General features: G+C 43.4%; 1 protein-coding gene across 1 annotated transcript in view; it reads left to right on the forward strand.

Moving 5' to 3' along the window:
* Window positions 1–21,194, forward strand: part of krt222 (keratin 222) — a 30,706-nt gene extending 9,512 nt beyond the window's left edge. The window contains exons 3-6 of the mRNA XM_048614738.1: window positions 2,338–2,558; window positions 10,878–10,954; window positions 13,806–13,914; window positions 20,981–21,194. Of these exons, the coding sequence (XP_048470695.1) occupies window positions 2,338–2,558; window positions 10,878–10,954; window positions 13,806–13,914; window positions 20,981–21,194 (621 nt within the window). The remainder of the gene's footprint in view (window positions 1–2,337; window positions 2,559–10,877; window positions 10,955–13,805; window positions 13,915–20,980) is intronic.
* The last annotated feature ends 259 nt before the right edge of the window (window positions 21,195–21,453 follow it).

The following is a 21,453-nucleotide window of genomic DNA, read 5'->3' on the forward strand; positions in this document are numbered from 1 at the left end:
ACTGTCGGAGGGTCAGTGCTGAGGGAGCGCCGCACTGTCGGAGGGTCGGTGTTGAAGGATTGCAGCACTGTTGATTTGAATATTGAATTGTTTGTTGTTAAGTGTTTACCAGTTGGTTATTCCTTTGCTTTGTAAGGATTTATTTTGCTAATGCCGAATAATTTTCAGCAAACTGACAATTAAATTTTTGAAATCTTTACTTCACACAAGTGAACATTTGATGTGTTTATATTTCTTTTCCAGAATTCATTCTTTCCATATTGACCCCACTGACTGCTCTCTGGGCAATTAGGGCCAGTCAATAAATGCTGGTCTAGCCATCTACACCCTCGTCCTATTAATGAATGTAGAACCAGTAACTGTGTTTTACAGCTCTTTGTTTCACTGGCATTCATACATCCAGTGCTAAATAATTGATTGACTCTTGGTTTCTGGATCCAGGAAACAGGATTGCAATTTGTTTTATGAAGTCATTTAAATTGTCACTTGCAGGAAAGTTAGTGGTTCCTGCAATCAGTTCCTCTGTGTCATTAACACTCTCCCTGCTCCTCGTTACTGCCCTGTTTGTTTCATTGTGGTTCCAAATTCACTTCTGAAATCTTTCCCTGCAGAGCTGCACTATGAACTAACTGTATAGCTGGAAGCTCAACCTTCAGAATAAAAACTTGCAGTCTCTAAAAAGAATGGTCTTTTGAACAATTGGATTTAACTTCTGCAGGAACACAGCAGGCCAGGCAGCATCACTGTTTATAGAATCCGGCATGTCATGCTGCAAGACCCTAATCTATTTGAAACTCTGAGCCAGCTATCAGACCTCCAGATAGAAGCCTGCAGAGTTCCTAGACTTCAAGCACAGGCCCCTGTCAGTATGTCCAGATCCCTGGCACCCTCTTGAAGTACAAGCTGCTTGGGCAAAGTGGTGCTGACACACATTAAACCTGGAATAAGAAAATAAAATTTTAAAAAACAGAATGAAGGACAGCTCTGAGTAACTCAGTTATAAGTGGGTTTTTCCATTACCTTGTTCCCCTTTTGAAATGTTTACATACAGATTCTTGTTGTAATACAAAAGGGTGGCATGGTGGCTCAGTGGTTAGCACTGCTGCCTCACAGCACCAGGGACCCAGGTTTGATTCCACCTTTGGGTGACTGTCTGTGCGGAGTTTGCACATTCTCCCCGTGTCTGTGTGGGTTTCCTCCGGGTGCTCTGGTTTCCTCCCACACTCTAAAAGATGTACAGGTTAGGGTGGATTGGCCATGCTAAATTGCCCTTAGTTCCCAGGGATGTTTAGCTTAGGTGGGTTAGACAAGGGAAATGCAGGAGTAGGGGAATAAGTCTGGGAGGGATGCTCTTCAGAGGGGTGGTGTGTACTTGTTGGGCTGAATGGCCTGTTTCCACACTGTAGAGATTCTATAAAAAGTTGGAGATCTACAATAAAGGCAGAGAAGCTAGGAATGCTCAACAAATCCATCAGTATTTGTGAGAGAGACACAGTTATAATTGGGACCCAAGTTTCAGTTCAGTGACAACAAGGTGCAGGGCTGGATGAACACAGCAGGCCAAGCAGCATCATAGGAGCAGAGAGGCTGACGTTTCGGGCCTAGACCCTTCATCAGAAAAGGGGGAGGGGAAGGGGGTTTTGAAATAAATAGGGAGAGAGTGGGAGGCGGATAGAAGAGGGATAGAGGAGAGGATAGATGGAGAGGAAACAAACAGGTCGAAGAGGCGGGGATGGAGCCAGTAAAGGTGAGTGTAGGTAGGGAGTTAGGAAGGGGATAGGTCAGTCCAGGGAGGACGGACAGGTCAAGGGGGCGGGATGAGGTTGGTCGGTAGGAGATGGGGAGCCTGGAATAGGATGTTTCAGAATGAATTGTAGAACTGTTACAGCACAGATGGAGGCTCTTCAGCCAGTCAGATTGATGCTAACCCTCTGTAAGAGCTACTTAGCTTGTCCCACTCATGGGATCATAAGAAATTTGAGTAGGCCAATGAGCCTGTTCCACTGCTTGTTAAGATGCTGACTAATCTGATTGTGGCCTCAACTCTACATTCCTGTCCACCCTCCAAACACTTATCTCCCTTGTCCAACAACCTCTGTCACCATCCTGCCTTTTCTCCACAACCTCATGAATATCTCCTCTTCTGCCATTATAAACCTGAACATATGAAAATTATAGGTCTCACGACATTTTTACAAGTGTAACAGAAGTAGAGAGATGTGTGTGATGAACATGTGAATTATGAAAATGAAGGCAGCTATACTCTGTACGTTTGGAGTCAGTTCCCTGGGTGGAGAACGATTATGGGTCAACATTAACTTGATGTTCTTCTCACAGCAGAAGGGTTTGGAGAATTCCCTGCAGGTGACTGAGCAGAGGTACGAGGTGCAACTGAAGAATCTGGCATCCGTGATTCGAGAGCTGGAGGGCGAGTTACACGGTGTTAGGAGAGACATTGAACACCAGGTTTGGGAGCATGAACTGTTGCTCAACACAAAGATGAAATTGGAGAGTGAGATCGCAACGTATCGTAGCCTTCTGGACAGAGAGGATGACAGGTAAACCGATTCCACTATTTCCTAGGAGTTTACCCTTGCGTTTGTTGTATCTTTATTTTAAACATGTCAGATTCTTTTTTATTATTATTATTTTTATTATTATTTTTTATTATTAGAATCCTTATTTAGGACTTGCTTATCTCAATTCCCTCCCTGATTTTTGCAGCTCAGTTGTTTGTAGCATTCAGCTTAAGAATTCACTCTTTGCATATGAACCTGGTTGGTCGCTGTTGGCAGGTATTTAACTATGGAGGGCCTCACACCTAAGGCTGATCTCAGTCTCACCTACTGTTAGTGCTCACACTTCCAGCAGGGTTTGGGGTTACAGGTAGGGACAGGGAGAGAAATCACGGGCCCTTGTGCCTCTCCTGTTGCTAGGCCTCTTATCACATCACCCCACTCCTACTACACTTAACCGCCTTCTTCACATCCTTCAAGTACTTTGTTACAGTGGAGTTAAGTTATTTTCTGTAGGTTTAGAAAGTATTTGGCTTTTGTACTCAATTTAGATTTCAGGACAATACACTTTACAACGACAGCTTTGTCAGACAGTTACACACCACTTGGCCACTCATATACACAACCAGCTTCATTCCTTTGAAACTGGTCAATACAATGGGCAGGCTGGCAGCATCCAAAAAACATAAACTTCACAAGCACTACAGATAACAATCCCATGTACAAATGAGAATATGTTGAACTAACAGTGATGTATTCTATTGTCATACGACTGTTGGTATTAGCTTGGTATTTCAAAATCTCCCAGTAAATTAGTACCAACCTATTGATGTTCAATAATGTCCTAATTGTATCCACACAAGTGAGTTTTAATAACAGAAAAGTACAACTTACAATTGAGTGATAAATATTTTCTCATTTTAAATTTAAATTAATCTCATTTACAAATGCCCAGCACAGTACGAATAATGGAGGAACAAATGTTTTGGAAGCTGATGTGAGTGCTGGAACGTCGGAGGAGTGCAGTCAGAGCCAAGCTTCTGGCCCCACAAGCTTCTTGGCCTGACTATACCGGGTTTGAGGGTGGTTTGCTGGGGAAGAAGAAGGGAAGAGCAACAGTGATAGGGGGTTCTTTAGTCAGGGGAGCATACAGGCTGAAGACATGACTCCAGGATGCTGTGTTGCCTCCATAATGCCAGGGTCAGGGATGAGGTCGTGGTACGTGTTGGTGCCACAGTCTGATATTGTCAGCAGTGACCAGAAGGAAGTCCAGAAAGTTTAAAACATAAACGGACTCTTCCAGTGGCAGCACCACCGGTGCTGTACCTGCCAACGGGAGGCAGCTCAAGGAATCCACATTTATTACTTGGCCTCCCGGATGGCATTCCAACTTGTAATTGTACGCACTTAGAATGATCAGCCACCACTGAATTTGACCTGAAGCTATGGGCAGTATGGTCCTGCCCTCTTTGAGGTCTTGCATCAAGAACTTAGGGAGCTGGCAGTAGATGAAAAAGCAGCACCTCAATGGCTGTAATCTCTGGATTACTCCTGGTCTGCGTGCTAGCAAGTTTAGAAATAGGAAAATAGAACAGATGAATGCATGACTCAAAAGTTGGTGCAAGAGGTGGGGTTTTAGATTCCTGGATCACTGAGACTGTTTTTGGGGAAAGGTGGAACCTGTACGAACAGTACAGTCTGCACCTGAAGCACACTGGGACCAACATCCTTGCAGGTGGGTTTGCTAGTTGGAGGAGTTTAGTGTGGCAGGGGCAGGGGGTACAGAATATCGATGAAACAGAGACACATCATGCTACAGCAAAGGAAGCAAGTCACAGTAAGTTGAGCTACGTTGAGTGTCAAGAGGGTAAGGCAAGGCTGGATGGTCTTTAATGCTAGGAGTGTTATAGGTGAGACTGATGAGTTAATGGCGTGGATTGACACACGGTATTGTTGCCATCACAGAAACATAGTTGAGGGAAGGACTGGACTGACAACTCAACATTCCAGGGTATAGGATCTTTAGGTGAGACAGAGGAGGGTGTGAAAAGGGTGGTGGTGTAGCACTACTAATTAAGGAGTTAATTACTGCAATAAGGAGAGAAGATACCTGGGGAGTGTCCTCAAATGAGGCTTTGTGGATAAAACCTAATACTGTTACGGGGACAACCACTTTACTGGGAGTGTATTATAGGCCCCCAAAGAATCAGCAGGAAATGGAGGAGCAAACATGTAGATAGTTCACAGAGGTGTGTAAGAGTGATAATTGGGTAATTATACTAGGGCATTTCAACGTTCCCAACATAAATTGGGATAGTCACAGTGTTAAGGGTTTACAGGGGCAGATTTCTTGAAATGTGTCTGTAGTGATTATAATGAAGTCAGCCAGGTGGACTTCATAGATTGTGAGTTCCCTAATTGGAGTGTTAACCTGGTTTCCTAAGAACAGAAAGAAATGCAGATGCTGTAAACCAGTAACAAAAACAGAAATAGCTGGAAAAGCTCAGCAGGTCTGGCAGCATCTGTGAAGAAAAAAATTAGAGTTAACATTTCGGGTCCGGACAAGTTCTGAGGAAGGGTCACCGGACCCGAAATGTTAACTCTGATTTTTTTCTTCGCAGATGCTGCTGAGTTTAACCCGGTTTCCTGTTCACTCTGGATTACTCCTGGTGCCAAATGCTAGTGAGTTTAGAAATAGGATTCAGCCTGTGCAATTCTTTTAGCAGACAATGAATAACATTTTACAAGGTCGACCCCAGGTCGCCATTTATCTGGATGACATGCTAGTAACAGGGACGATCAATAAGTAGCTCTGAGAGAACTAGGACACAGTGCTTAGATGTTTCCCCAGGGCGGGTGTACGCATTAGAAGGGAAAAATGTATATTCCAGGCAACTCAAGAGACCTACTCTGTATCTGTACAGGAGCTTAGGTACTTCCTTGGATTGGTGAATTATTACAGAAAGTTCATATATAACCTGGCCTTCATTACTGCACCCTTACATCTGCTATTGATAAAGGGTCAGCCTTGGAAATGGTCTCATAGCCAAGATGTAGCCCGTAGGGAAGTGAAGAAGCAGCTATCAGCATCTAAGGTGTTGACACACTGTGATCTCAAGTGAGATGTGTGCTGATATGCAATGCCTCCCCACACAGCATCAGAGTAGTGTTGGCTCACGCATGGCCCCATGGAGAGGAACGCCCGATGGCATATGCTACCTGGACTTTGGCTGAAGTACAGCACAAATATGCCCAGATAGAGAAGGAAGGTTTGGCGTGAGAAAATTCCACTAATACCTTTACGGACACAGATTTGTAATAGTAACAGACCACAAACCCCTGCTAGAGCTATTCAAAGAGGACAGGGCATTCAGGTCAAATTCAGTGGTGGCTGATCGTTCTAAGTGCGTACAATTACAAGTTGGAACACCATCCGGGAGGCCAAGTAGTAAATGTGGATTCCTTGAGCTGCCTCCCACTGGCAGGTACAGCACCAGTGGTGCTGCCACTGGAAGAGTCTGTTCATGTTTTAAACATTCTGGACTTCCTTCCAGTCACTGCTGAAAATATCAGACTGTGGATGCAAAATGATCCTGTCCTAGCAAACCTGAAACAGCTGGTGGAGGTGGAGGAAACAAAAGGGCCATCACAATCAGAATTGAAACCTTTCTGGATCCAGTGAGACCAGATCACTGTAGACTACAGCATATTATTATGGGGAACAAGAGTGATTGTCCCGAGTAAAAGTTGTTGCCAGATACTGGCTGAACTCCAACAGGGTCATCCAGGAATTTCCAAAACAAAGAATACTGGCAAGAAGTTATGTCTGGTGGCCAGGATTGGATGCAGACATAGCTGCATTGGTGGTGTAGTGCCCAGAGTGCCAACAAGGACAAAAATTACTGCCAGCAGTTCCTCCACATTCATGGGAATGGCCCGGTAAACCCCAGATAATGCAGGTCCTTTCATGGGCTCAATGTTCTTAGTCATTGTGGAGGCCCAGTCAAAGTGGCTGGATGTGCATACAATTCATTCATCAAACACAAGGATGATAATAGATAAACTGCACGCATCACAGAAGAAAGGCCACCATTTACCAGCAGAGAATTCAAGCATTTCCTGGAGTCGAATGGCATTAAGCATATAAGGACAACTCCATACCATCCATTATCTGGTGGTAAGAGCAGTACAAACTTTAAAGTCAGGTTTAAAGAAACAGCCTACAGCTTCACTCAATACCAAACTGTCCTGGTTCCTATTTGCTTATAGGGCCTGCCCTCATGCAACTACAGGGATAGCTCCAGCAGAGTTGCTAATGGGGAGAAGACTCTGGACCAGGTGAAGTCTGATCTTCCCAGACCTGGGGGGGTGGGACAGTGAAATGGCATCAGGAATGCCAATGCTGGACACAAGATTCCTCGAAGAGAGCTTACTTCAGAGGATGAAGTTTGGTTCCAAAACCACGGGAATGGCCCTGCATGTGTAAGAGGCATGGTTGATGCAAGGTCAGGTTAAAACCCATGGGTTCTCTCAATCCGTCTAGCGTCGAAGAAACTTCAGAGTCTGAGATGGACACAGTGGATGTTGCAGCCTCAATGCCTTTACCGTCTGAAGAAGAGGATGAATTTCTTCCAAGATGCTCCGGGCGCAAGGGGCGGGTTACTGTCCAGTACACGCTGGCCATATCCGAGGCTGTGTCCGAGGAACTGGAAACGGTGTGAACATACTGAAGGACAGGCTTCAAGAAAAAGAACAGGCCTATACCCCTGGACTTAGAGGGGGAGGGATGTAGTGATTGTAACGAGGTCAGCCAAGTGGGCCTCACAGAATATGAGTTCCCTGATTGGGGCTGTTAACCTGGTCCAATCAGGGAGTCCTGGCTGACAGATAGAAACAGGAGAGACAGGGGTTCTGGTCACTCTGAGAGCTGGCTCTGAGGAAGCTGAATCAGTATCAAATACGATACACATGTAAATAAAGGATGACTTGGTGACAGGATACCGGCCATGCAGGGGAGTTTTTTGTATCAATATGCAGAAAGCCCAACAAGGGACGGTGCAGTGCTGGGTGTGGTTCTGAGGAAAGAAGCTGGACAATTGTTTGACGTGGCAGTGAGGGAACATTTTAGCAATAGCAAACACAACATAGTACAGTTCAAATACTTTCTAGATAAGGAAAAAGATGGCCTGCAAAAGACAGCTTTTGAATTGCGGGGAAGGCAGATTTTATTAAAATAAAGCAGGATCTGGCTACAGTTGACTGGAAATATCTCTTGCTAGTAAGTCTACAGCAGAGCAATGGGGGGCATTCAAAAAGGAACTCAGGAGAGTACAGGTCCAACATGTACCCTTCAGGGGGAAAGGTAGCAGCAATAAGTTCAGAGAACCCTGGATGTCTAGGTCAATTCATGACTGGATAAAGAAGAAGGGTAGGGCTTTTAGCAAGTCTAAAGGGAGCAATTCAGCTGTGGCCCTACGGGAATACAGGAAGTGCAGGATGGAACTTAAGGAAGCAATTAGACAGCAAAAAGGGGGCATGAAAACAGACTTGCAAACAGCATTCTAAACAATCCTAAGATATTTTATAAATACATTAAAGGGGAGGTTAACCAGGGAAAGAGTATGGCCCATTAGGGACCAAGGGGGCAATCCGTGTGTGAAGCCGCAAGATATTGGAAGGGTGTTAAATGAATAGTTCTCTCCAGTCTTCACTCTGGAAGAGGAGGACGTGCATATGGAATTCAGGAAAGGGACTATGAGGAAGTTGCACAGTTTGACATAGGAAATGGGGAGGTATTAGAGACTCTGTCGGATTTAAAAACAGACAAACCTCCTGGCCCAGGTGAACTGCATCCTAGGCTGCTGTGAGAGGCAAGGCAGGAAACTGCAGGGGCTCTGGCACAAATTTTGAATTCCTCTCGGGCCGTGGGGGTAAGTGCCTGACAAGAATGGCTAATGTGGTTCCACTTTTGAAGTAGCGTGGCACAGATGAACCAGGAAATTACAGTTCCTTCTCAGTGGTAGGGAAACTATTGGAGAAAATTCTGAAGGAGCGAATTAATACCCATTTGGAAAGGCATGGGTTAATTAGGGATAATCAGCATGTCTCTGTTAAAGGGAGGTCATGTCTAACAATTTTGTCAGAATTTTTTGAAAATGTGATCAAGTGTGTGGATGAAGGAAGTTCAATTGATGTAGTTTATACGGATTTTAGCAAAGCTTTTGACAAGGTCCCACATGTGAGAGTGATTGAAAAGTTTAAAGCACATGGAATTGAGGAAAACTTGATAAAATGGATCATAAACTGGCTTTGTAATAGGATGAAAAGGAGAGCGGTAGAAGGCTATTGTCGTGACTTGAGGCTGGTGTCTAACAGTATATCACAAGGATCAGTACTGGGGCCCTTATTGTTTTTTAGATACATAAATGATATAGATGAAGATTTGGGGGGCAATGTGAAGCAAATTTGCAGACGGCACCAAGAATGGTAGAGTGGTTAATAGCGAAGATGGTTGTAGGTTAAGGAAGATATAGGTGTGTGGGTCAGATGGCAGACCAGTGGCAGATGGTTTTTAACCCTGATAAGTACAAGGTGATGCACTTTGGAAGCAGAAACAAGATGAAGGAGTATTTAATGAATGGCAGGACACTAGGTAGCTTAGAGGAACACAGGATCTTGGGGTAGTTATTCACAGATCTCTGAAGTTGGCAGAGCATGTGAATAGGATAGTTACAAGGCGTATTGGAAACCTCAGAGATAGTAAGAACTGCCAATGCTGGAGTCTGAGATAACACAGTGTGGAGCTGGAGGAATACAGCAGGGCAGGCAGCATCAGAGGAGCAGAAAGCTCACGTTTTGGGTCTTCTTCAGAAATGGGGGAAGGGAAGGGGATTCTGAAATAAATAGGGAGAGAGGGGGAAGTGGATAGAAGATGGATAAAGGAGAAGAGAGAGATCCACTGAGGTCTTTCCGGAGGAAGGAGGGTAACTTCTTCAAGGTAGGCATCCTTAGAAGGGGCTTCGCAGTGGCGTTAAAATTGTTTCAGAAATAGTAGGGACTGCAGATGCTGGAGAATCTGAGATAACAAGGTGTAGAGCTGGATGAATTCCCCTCCCCTATTTCTGAAGAACGGTCTAGACCCGAAACGTCAGCTTTCCTGCTCCTCTGATGCTGCTTGGCCTGCTGCGTTCATCCAGCTCTACACCTTGTTATCTCGGATTCTCCAGCATCTGCAGTCCCTACTATCTCCTATCTAGTCCCTCATTTTCACTCAATTTCTCCATCCCAGGCAACATCCTGACGAACCTCCTCTGTACCCACGCCCCCCGCAGTGCTATCACATCCTTCCTGTAGTGGGGTGACACATTATTACAGCTGTGGCCTGACCATCGTTCTGTACAACTCCAACATTACCTCTTTGCTGTTATGCTCTATGCCATGACTGATAAAAGCAGCCTTTCTGCTCCTATGATGCTGCTTGGCCTGCTGTGTTCATCCAGCTCTACACCTTGTTGTCAGGGACTAGATAGGGTTGGATTGTTTTCTTTAGGGCAGAGAAGACTGAGGGGGGGCATGGTTGAGGTGTATAAGACTACGAGGGGGTATGGACAGGGTAAACAGAGAACAGCTGTTCTTCTTGGTTGAGGGGTCAATCATGAGAGGGCATAGTTTTAGAGTAAGGAGTAGGAGATCTGGAGGGGATTTGGGAAAAAACTTTATCTCTCAGCGGATGGTGGGAAGGTGGAATGCATTGCCTGGGAAGGTAGGGGAGGCTGGAAACCTTACAACCTTTAAAAAAAATTTGGATGAGCACTTCAAATAACTTAACATTCAAGGATATGGTACAAGTGCAGGAAATTGGGATTAGCACACCTTTAGTGGGAGTTATGTAGTGCACACTCGATGGGCCAAAGGGCCTTTTCTGTGCTGTGTGACTCAATGACTTTATGAATTTACAAACTGCGGATGCTGGAAAGAGGGCACAAAACAATTTTTGGTGGTGGAGGAGGCTACATTTTGAATTTCAGGGGCTCTTTTCTCATTCTCATCAATTAATTCCTTACATGATACAGTTATTCAGTCACTTTACCTCTGTATTTATGTTGCTTTATGGTGTATTTTACACAAACAAAATTAGATGAATTCAGCAATAACCTCAACAACCATTACTCCTCCATCAAACCTAAAGTCACAAAATACAAGAAAAAGTTTTGATTAACTATTTTTAATTTATTTGTTCATGGGATGTGGAGGTTGCTGGTTGGACCAGCACTTATTGCCTGTCCCTAATTGCCCCTTGAGAAGCAAATCAATGATGCTAAACAGATAATTTTACAATTTTTACATGTTTCAACCTTTCAGACTCTCTGGAGCAACCTCTAGTGGCTATCAGTCATCCCTCAGCAGTTTAAGTCAGAAAGAAATGGCCCTCCCTTCAGGTAAGTTTCACCTGTATCAATTTCTTGTACATGAGGCTTGTCCAAACACCTACGTTAAGCCTCCTTGATTCTAAGCAGCTGACAGTATTGTACAGCTAGACCTTCTTCTCTCTGGGACTGTGTAGAAGGACCTTGACTCTCTATCTAACCCATGTGATCATTTATGTTTGTGAGACGTCAGGGTGAAAATGACTTCAAAAACAGAGGGTGAACCTCTTACCTTCCGGAGTTCACGTTGACATAAGATCAGAGGAAGTAGGAGCAGGAGTAGGCCACTTAGCCCATTGAGCTTGCTGCACCAATCAAGTGACATGATTATGGCATTAATTCCCTTCCTGCCTGCATAATTTTTGACTTATTTGTCAAGCAAAACTGTCTGACTCAATTTTAAATATACTTAACAACCAAGTCCCTACCACTTTCCGGGGTAAAGAATTCCACAGATCGATGACCCTCTGAGAGAAGAAGACCCTCTCAGGTTAGTGTGTAGCAGCAGCTTCTTGAAATGGGAGTTACACATTGGTGCTGTTTGGCGTGTGCAGAGCTTCTCAGTGGCTATACAGCTGCACAATGTGAAATGAGCACTGCTCATCATCTTCAAGCTCCCCCTTGTTTTGAAATGGAATTCCCTTGTTCCAGATGCACCCGCCGCCCCCCACCCCCACATCAGGAGAAACATCCTGTCAACATCCATCCTGTCAAACCTCTCAAAGTCTTATATAAAAGTCATGCCATCCCCACTTTTCTAAACTCTAATGACTATCAGTCTAAACTGCTCAACATTTCCTGATAAGACAACGCCTCTTCCCAGGAATCAACCTCATGAACCTTCTCTGAGCTGGTTCCAATACAAATCCATCCCTCCTTGAATACATTGACCAAATCCAGCAGCAGTTCCATCGTTGTCCTGGACAGTTGGAGCAAGACTTTCTGACTTACATTCTCCAGCCTCCTTGCAATAAACTGCATTTGCTTTCCTAATTACTTGCTGTATCTGCACACTGACTTTTTGTGATGCATGCACCAGAACACACAGGTCCATCTGTACTGAAGCATTCCGCAGTCTCTCCATTTGAAGAATACGTGTATTCTGTTTTCAATTCTTTCTATCAGAGTGGTCAAACACCTACACATTTTCCAGTATCCTACTCCATTTGTCCATCTAAATCCTCTTGCAGACTCTTCGAATCCTCCTCAGAAGTTGTTTTCCTATCTACCTTTGTGGTGTTAAGCTCTTATCTGAATCTGTCTATGTTTTCCACGCCCCTGCCCAAGATGATCTCGAGTGTGGAGTACAGACAACATTTCTTCCTGATGGTTGGTAAAGTAGTTCCAGACGGTTTCTCGCACCAACAGGCAGGGACCACTCCCATGGGTAATGAAGCTGCCGTCTGGGCGGGAGAGAAATTCCAGCAGCACAGTTTTGCAGTACCACATTCCAATAGCTCACAGCACCTGGTTTCAGAATGATTCGTTTTTATTTACTCTCAATGCGTGGGTGTTGTCGGCAAGCCCTTACTTATTGTTCATCTCCAGTTGCTCTGGGAAATAACCTACTGTTTGCGAGTCCAAATTCCACCCCTGCAAATTATGAAATAAATTACATAAATCTAGCCATTTCTGGGCTGGTACCAGTAAATAACCAAGAGGGTCACTATTGTTATCACAAAACACAGCAAATTAATTCATTGATGAAACTCAGATGAAGCAACTTGGTATCCATGCTATCATGGCCTATAGATGACCCCTGTCCCACATGTTCTAATGCAGCTCTGTACATCAGTCATAGGATCAGTTAGCTCAGTTGCCTGGATGGCTGGTTTACAATGCAGTGTAATACCAATAGTGTGAGTTTAATTCCTATGAATGTTACCATGAAGGACTCTACTTCTCAACCTCATAGTGACTCTTAGGTTAAGCCACCACTAGTCATCTCTCTCTCTCTCTAACGGGACAGTAGGACTGTGGCAACTTTACCTTTTACTGCCCACAAAGAGGCTATTTGGCCCATCATATCCATGCTGGTTCTCCAAAATGAACATCGTGACTTGGTGCTCTCTCCTGCCTTTTCCCCATACCTTTGCAGATTGTTTCTGACTAACTAATCATCCAATGGCCTTTTGATAGCCTCAATTGAAGGATTACAGGATTCAGGCAGAGGAACGGGATGTCTTACTGCAATTATACACAGCCTCAGTGAGGATACAACTGGAATATTGTGTGCATTTTCAGTCTCATTATCTTGCTGTAGAGGAAGTGCAGCGAAGACTTACCAAATTAATTCCTACTCAATTCCTAGCCTCCAGTCCCAGCCCAATATCTAACTCCCAATCTGAGGCGAATATCTAGCCCCCAACTACACCCCAACCCACCTCCATCTCTCAAGGCAGTCATTCCTTATAACCAAACTCATCATTGTGAGGGGAGTAGAGTGTTCCTCCATTGTTGGCCTAAGCAAGCCTCTACTCCAAAACAAGGTGGTATTGATGTACAGTGGTGGGGCATGATCTGCTGAGTTCTCTTGATTGAGGTGGCACGGTGGCTCAGTGGTTAGCACTGCTGCCTCACAGCACCAGGGACCCAGGTTCAATTCCATCCTCAGGTGACTGACTATGTGGAGTTTGCACATTCTCCCTGTGTCTGTGTGAGTTTCCTCCCACAGTCCAAAGATGTGCAGGCTAGGTGGATTGGCCATGCTAAATTGCCTGTAGTGTTCAGGGACATGTAGATTGGTGGGATGCTCTGAGGGTCACTGTGGACTTGTTGGGCCAAAGGGCCTGCTTCCACATGGTAGGGATTCTAAGTCTAAGACCCGATCCTCAGCATTTAATCTAAATAGTTTCTTTTGCAGCTGCTACCATCTCTAGCCGCCTGGAGCAGAGAATCCAGATGGTGACAACTCAGGAGATTCTAGGTGAAAATTCAGTGGCTGGGAGTTCAAAGGCTCATGGCAAAATTCAGTAAGTACAAAAACGTTTGTTTCATTCTTTACAAAGCATTGAGTAAGCAAACGAAATTTGCTGCTGTATTGTTTTTATTCACTATCAGGATGAGGTTAGCTCTTTGTTGACCATTCCTCACTATTGTGAGTAAATGGTATTTGGTGTTTTCCCAATTGAGTTACCACATGCACTGGGTCAACACGGAGGGCTCAACATTTGCTACTGAGGTCTGTGCCTTGCGACACGATGAAGGGATGTGTTAAATCCAGTCTTTGCCTTGTGGAGGTACGCGGGGCAGGGGTAGTCAAGTCCAGCTCATTGACCTCAGAAGCAGAGGGTGAGGAGATGCCTACCCTCACTTTGGAGTCAGCCAGGTCAGGAGTATGTGTTAGCTATTCACATCCTTATCCTTCCCTAAGAGGAAATAGCCAGCGCTGGGAAAGGGGGCAGGGTTCTCACCATCACATTCTTTAAATGGTGGTGGAGTTGGCTCAAATTCACAAAGGCCTGAGAATTTCCTCAGCCAGCCACGTTGCTTTTGTTCTGCAGTCTCGTCAGCCAGACTGGGTAAGATTTCTTCTTCCCTGAGAGATGTTAGTGCACCAGAGTTGGGTTTTACAACATTCACTGGTGGCATTTTTTTTATTTCCATATCTTTTTAAACTAAATTCAGATTCTTGAACAAAACATTCTCAGCAAATTGACCCCTAAGGACTGTGCCCTATGTGATGCTGCTGGCTTCCATTTCTCAACAAGGTGTCTGGTTTCTTGGGTGGCAGACTATCATCGATGAGTTAAAGAGCCTGTGAATACTAAACACAGTGAGGCGTCCGATCATTTGTATTGCATTCAACACAGCCCACAGTGACACATTGCATAAAGAGAGAAAAACACACATTTGTATCGCACCTTTCTGCACTTCTGACCTTTACAGCCACTGAAAACAGAAGTAGTGTGGTTATTATTATTAATAATGTGAAAATGTATCAACAAATTTGAGCATATTGAGTTTCCCACGGATAGTAATGTGATCAGATCATGTATTTTTTAGTGATGACGATTAAAGAGTAAACATTGCCAGGACATTAAGGATGAGTTCATCAGTCTCCCTGAGGGGACTGGTGGGACCTCACTTTAAAAATTCATCTAAACATTGGTACAGCTGACAGTGTAGAATTCCCAGAGTACTGGACCAAAGCTTCAACCTAGCTTTTCTACTTAGTTGTCTGGAGTGAGACTTGAACCCACAACCTTTTCAACTCAGAAGCAAGTCCAGTGTTCGCTAAGCCATGAGGATCCACTATTAGAGGGCTGTTGAATCTACCCAATCAGTGGCAGTCAATTCAGTTCTGAGACAAATGGTGAGTATTAGTGGATAAAATTAAATTCTGACACATCACTGAGTTATTGTGGTTATTAACAGAACTTTTGAGATTTGCCAGAAATAACTTGGCTGCAGATTATTATCAATTTTTAGACAATGTTACACAGATTATGTTCACATGCTTATCCCATTGATTCACAAAGATTCAGCTTTCGTTTCCCCAAAGGCTAATCCCTGTTCATAACATAACTGCAAACCTTCCCATAACAGCTTCTTCTGAAGTTTTATGTTCCCAAAGGGTTCCATTCTCCACACCAACGAACCCCCCACACCAGCTTCTCCCCCACACCAGCCCCCCCCCACACCAGCTCCCCCCCCCAACCCACTCCCTGTGATTGTCGTTACAGTTTCTCCACTGAACAGGTACAATGTACCTGACTGTCTCAGGAACCTGCAGACACTCACTGTGCATGGAGGAAGTGTTAAAACAGTTCCAGGTTTCAAATGGATGATTAAAAAATGAAAAGAAAGATTTTCAATTCTATAGAGTCTTTCACAACACCAGGTTGCCTGTAAGCACCTTACAGATGTTAACTATTTTTTGAATGTTGAAATGCAACAAGTCACCCAATTTGTGCTCAGCAACATTCCACAAACAGTCATACAATAATAACCAGATCATCTATTTTTGTGATGTTGGTTAAGGGATAAACATTTGTCAGGACACCAGGTGTACTCCCCTTGTCTTCTTCAAAATAGTGCCACAGTATCTTTGCCCACCTCAGACTGCAGATGGGATTGTGATTTGAATCCCTTTACAGAAGATCTGTAACAGTGCAGCTCCCACTCAGGACAGAACTCAGAGTGTCAGCGTGGAATATCTGCTCACATCTCTGAGTGTGACATGAATCTTTGCAGTTCAGTTTGTGAGACTGCTATCCACTGAGCCACAGCTGGAAGTGAGGAAGGGCATCTGTGAAAGACAAGATTCTCGTATGTCAGGGCCTGAGAGTGCATATCATTTGCCTAATTTAAGCTTATGCTGCTATATAAGTGAATATGGACTTATTGAGTCAACAATAAAATAAAATGTGATGAATCCTTCCTTTTGCAAGCAGTTTTGTGCTCAAAAGCCAGCAACCTGTGAGCTGTAACATGCAGACTACACTCAGCTCTAAGAGTTGGTGCATGGCTACATTCAATTCTAGCCAGCAACAGTGCAGGCGCTTAAAGCAAAGATTTTGATAGGTCACTCAGACAGTTTGGGGGTCACTGGAGAGGAGTTCAAGGATAAAAAAATTGTAGAAGGAAAAGGATAGACTCTGTATTAAGAGTTCTTTTTCTTTTACACTGTACTGCTGGGAAGCAATTATATACAGTCCATGGCTTCTGTGTAGGAGGCTCAGTAAAAAGTCAAGAGCAAAACAGAAGTTGCTAGAAAGGACCAGTGAGTCTGGCAGCATCTGTGAAGAAAAATCAGAGTGAACTGAGGAAGGGTCATCGGACCCGAAATGTTAACTGTGATTTTTCTTCACAGATGCTGCCAGACTTGCTGAGCTTTTCCAGCAACTTCTGTTTTTGTTTCTGATTTAGACCATCCACAGTTTTTTCGGTTTTTAAAAGTCAAGAGTAATTTGCTATCTTAGTGGTGTTAGAGTTTAGGCATAAGTTCCAGGAGTTAGAAGGCAGCTAAGTGTTGGAGTTAGGGCTTATGAAAAGTTTTGGAAATTATACGGGCTCTGAAGAAGCTGTGTGCCACTCTCAATTCAGTACAGCTGATTGTTGGGTTGAAAAGCACAAGCAGTAGTTGCTTTAGGCAATTAAGTAAAATTACAGCTCATGGAAAAACTGGTGGTAATTCTAACTTGGTGAAGCTGGCCGATCGAGAAAAGCAGAAGTAAGGCCATGAATAAGTATTGGAGTGTAGTTTTCAAAGCTGAGATTAGTAATTAGAATTAAAATTAGCTTTATTGTGACATGTACTCACATGAATACAGTGAAAAGTTTACAAGTTGCCACTTACGGCACCATCTTAGGTACCAAAGTACCTAAGTACAGCTACTAAACTACAAATTCTTAGGAGCAAAAATTAGAAGAACAAAGAAATAAAAAGTCCAACATAAATTCTGAAGATAGAGAAATAAGAGTTCAGAACAACAGTCCTTCCAACGAAAACTGCACTGGGCTTCACCTTGAGGCTGGGTGTCAAGTCCACGCTGAGGCAGGGAGTCCGCGGTAGCTTTCACCTTGGACATTGCTGATGCTATGAGGACGGGAGATAAAAAGAAAAAGAAAACACAAAAAGAGAGAAAAAAGAAAACGATGGAGCAGATGAGCTCCAACTCAAGAGTCCTATTCCACCACCATCTTGTTACTTTAGTCTGGATGGACAGTTGCCTCCTTTCCTGTTGACCCAGGAAAGGAGGATGATCAACCATAATGGGAGCACTCTTTGATGCAATGTCTGATAGAAAGATTCTTGAGCAGGGGTTTCAAGGCCAGATCAGCAAAAGTAAAAAATTATGATCTATTGTGAAGTTTAATGTGATTTGCTGATCCACTGTGTCATTAAGGTCTGGAAGAATTGCTGAGAAATTGTGGGATCTGTTTTGATTACATTTGGTATTTGATGCGTTCCGTGGAATGTTTGATAACAGTCTATTCCATGTTTACCAGAGGTTAATCCTGGGTGTTAGGAATAATTAACACATGTGCTGTAGATTGTATCACTCTTTTAACACTGTGTGGTAAAGTTTATTGTTACTTGTTGAAAATTGTGGAATCTTGCGGCTTTATTCTCCTAATAAGTCTTCTGGATCTCACACTTTGTGAACTTTACAAAATAAGTGATTAGTCTCTAGCCAGCTTGGTCCATGATTTTAACATAATTTGGGGGTTCCTGTGGGATTTGAAAACCAGAGACAAATCCAAGTGCTGGGACTTGCTGAGATGAAGGCTGAAAGGTCCTTCACCGTGAATGCTATTCTATTTATTGAAAACCTAAATGACTTTTCTGGAAAGGGAAGATATATCCCTGAATATTACGCAAGATATAACCAAGGCTAGGTTAGCAGAAAAGTTGGAGTTAGAATTAAAAGTGCTAAGAAAATAGAAATAGCTGAGGTAAGATTGAATCAGAGATAGTAGGAACTGCAGATGCTGGAGAATCCGAGATAACAAGGTGCAGGGCTGGATGAACACAGCAGGCCAAGCAGCATTATAGGAGCAGGAAGGCTGACGTTTCGGGCCTAGACCCTTCATCAGAAAAGGGGGAGGGCAAGGGGGTTCTGAAATAAATAGAGAGAGAGTGGGAGGCAGATAGAAGATGGATAGAGGAGAGGATAGGTGGAGAGGAAACAAACAGGTCGAAGAGGCGGGGATGGGGTCAGTAAAGGTGAGTGTAGGTGGGGAGTTAGGAAGGGGATAGGTCAGCTGAGGTAATACTGCATTATCTTAGACTGAAAGAAGAGGTGTCTAACCCAGGCATATCACAGTTTGAGTTGGCCAGAATTCAGTTGCAGCTTGTAACAAAGAAGGAAAGAAAAACCTGAATTTGAACAAGAAAGGCAAACGTTTGAACTTGAACTCTGGACAGAGAAATTGGCAATGGAGGAAAGAGATGAGGAAAGGAAAAGAGAACTTTGAAGTGAGAAAGAAATCAAAAAGCATGAAATGGATAAAGAAAGGCTGTAGGATTGTAGCAATAATTAACATCTGACACCTCTGAATGTAACAGGGGCAATAGCAAACCTGAACTGATTTAGGTTCCCTGAAGTTTGGAACGTAGAAAACAGAGAGGCAACTCAGCACGTCAAACCTTTGACACCATTGAATGAATTCACTGAATAGCAACCTAACTCTATAAACCCACCTTTACTCCAAATGTCTTAAAAACGGAGTAACAAAATCTATTAGTCTTAAATTTTAATTTACACTATTGTCAATTGTTGTTTGTGAAAGAGAGCTCCAATCTTCTACCATGCTATATTTAAAATGTCAGAAGTCACATGACACCAGGTTTTAGAATAAAAACCGAAAGAAGTGTGGATGCTGTAAATCTGGAACAATGTTCATGTTTTAGTCTAACAGGTTTATTTGAAATTGCAATCTTTTGGAGCGCAGCCTCTTCATCAGGTGAAGTGAGAGAGAAGAGCTCACAGACACAGAATTTATAGGCAGAGAGATCAAGGGCAGAGAGATCAGATGATCATACAACTGGTGTGAGTGGAGTGTCGAATAATAAGTCTCTGCAGGTGACCAAGAGTGTTAGTAAGTAAAGTGTCTACAGCTGAATAACCAGCGAAGGGATGGCCTATAATCCAATTAAATGAGGCAGAGAGATAATTACAAAAAATGAAAAACAAGGTGGTGTTGGAGACAAACCAAATGACTGGAATAACATGATAAGTATAAGGGTCACATGCCAAGGGTCTAACCAAAGGAACAAGTAATCCAAAACTGTACAAACTAATTAAGGTAGAGAGATCATAACAATTCATCAAGGTGATGTTGTCAAAACAGAACAGCAGGGAAGATTTTACAGATACAGAACAGTGTGATGGGGTCACATGTAGTGCAACATGAATCCAAGATCACAGTTGAGGCAGTTCTGCATTGTTGTGTATCTCAAAGTCTGTCTTAGAGGGCACTTATCCGAAGATTGGAGGCTGAATGCCCTCGACTGCTGAAGTGTTCCCTGACTGGGAGGGAACATCCCTGTCTGGCAATTGTTGCACGGTGTCCATTCATCCGTTGTCGTAGAGTCTGTATGGTCTTGCCAATATACCATGCAGACACTCCACTCACACCAGTTGTATGATCTTTTGATCTCTCCGCCCTTGATCTCTCTGCCTATAAATTTTAGGTTTGTGTGCTTGTCTCTCACTTCACCTGATGAAGGGCTACCCTCCAAAAGCTTGTGATTTCAAATAAACCTGTTGGATTATAACCTGGTGTTGTGTGATTTCTGACTTTGTCCACCCCAGTCCAACACCGGCACCTCCACATCACCCTTTATGATGAGAGGTCTTTGCTAATTTCACTCCAAAAGGCCTGGATTTACCTTTAAGACTCCGCTCTGGATTCCCCCTGATCAACAGGTACAGATTTTTCTCCATCAACTCTGTTGAGCCTCCAAATATCTCAAATAAACTGATTAAATTGCTACTTAACCTTGTTAATCTAGGAATATAGTTTCAGTTTCTGTAATCTCCTCACATCATTCTACCTCAGAGTACAAGTATCATTTTGGTAAACCTACACTGCACACTCTCCAAGACCAATATCTCCTTGCTGAAGTGCAGTATTGAGAACAGCAGATAGTGACTCTGCTGTGACTGAACCAGTAATTTATGTATCTGTTATATGAATGGTTTTGGACAGTAGATAGGGAGAAACTGTTTTCTAGCGACTCAAGAGTCAGTAACAAGAGGACAGAGACATGCTGTAATAGCAAAAGAACCAGAAAGGATTGTTTTTACGCAGTGAATTATTGCGATTTGGATCGTGCTGCTTGGAAGAGCGGTGAAAGCAAATTTAACTTTTGAAAGAGAATTGGATAGAAAGCTAAAGGGCAAAAACTAACAGGGTATGAAGGAAGAGCAGGGGAGAGCTCTTTCAAAGAGTTGGTACACATACTGGACTGAATGATTGCTTTCTGTGAAGTGTTAGATTCTACAAAATAAGTAATCAGTGCTATCCTAAAATGTTCAGAAACAGGAGTTGATCAGTAAGTCTGCTCAATATTTGTGATTGTTTCAGGACGGAGAAAGTGGACGAGGTTATCAAGGAATGGGAATGCTCCTTTTTCAAGGATAATCCACACCTTCGGAAGAAATCTACATCACTCCGGTTTGACCTACACCTGGCAGCAACAGATGAAAGCTGTTCACAGACCAAGCAAGGCAGCCTTCCTGACATTGAACTCAGGCTGGTAATGAGAAAGTCAAGCAGCATTCCATCTCTGAAATCATAATGCTCAGCAAAGCACAGCATAACCAGTGTGATATACAGCACACACCAATGTCAATCTCTACTTGCAGCTGTTGCGTTATATTTATCGGTGTGTAGATGAGGATTGGGGAGGGTGGGAATGCTCTTTCAAAATTTATTAAATTTCTAAATGAACTAGGGTGCATGAAAAACCATTGGTATATTAATCAAAGTGGATGTTACTCCAAAGCAACATACTGCAGATGCCAATAATCAGAAATTTAAACAGACATTGCTGGAGA

This window comes from Rhincodon typus, chromosome 30 (genome assembly GCF_021869965.1).
Source record: "Rhincodon typus isolate 14 chromosome 30, sRhiTyp1.1, whole genome shotgun sequence".
In the NCBI taxonomy this organism is placed as follows: Eukaryota; Metazoa; Chordata; class Chondrichthyes; order Orectolobiformes; family Rhincodontidae; genus Rhincodon; species Rhincodon typus.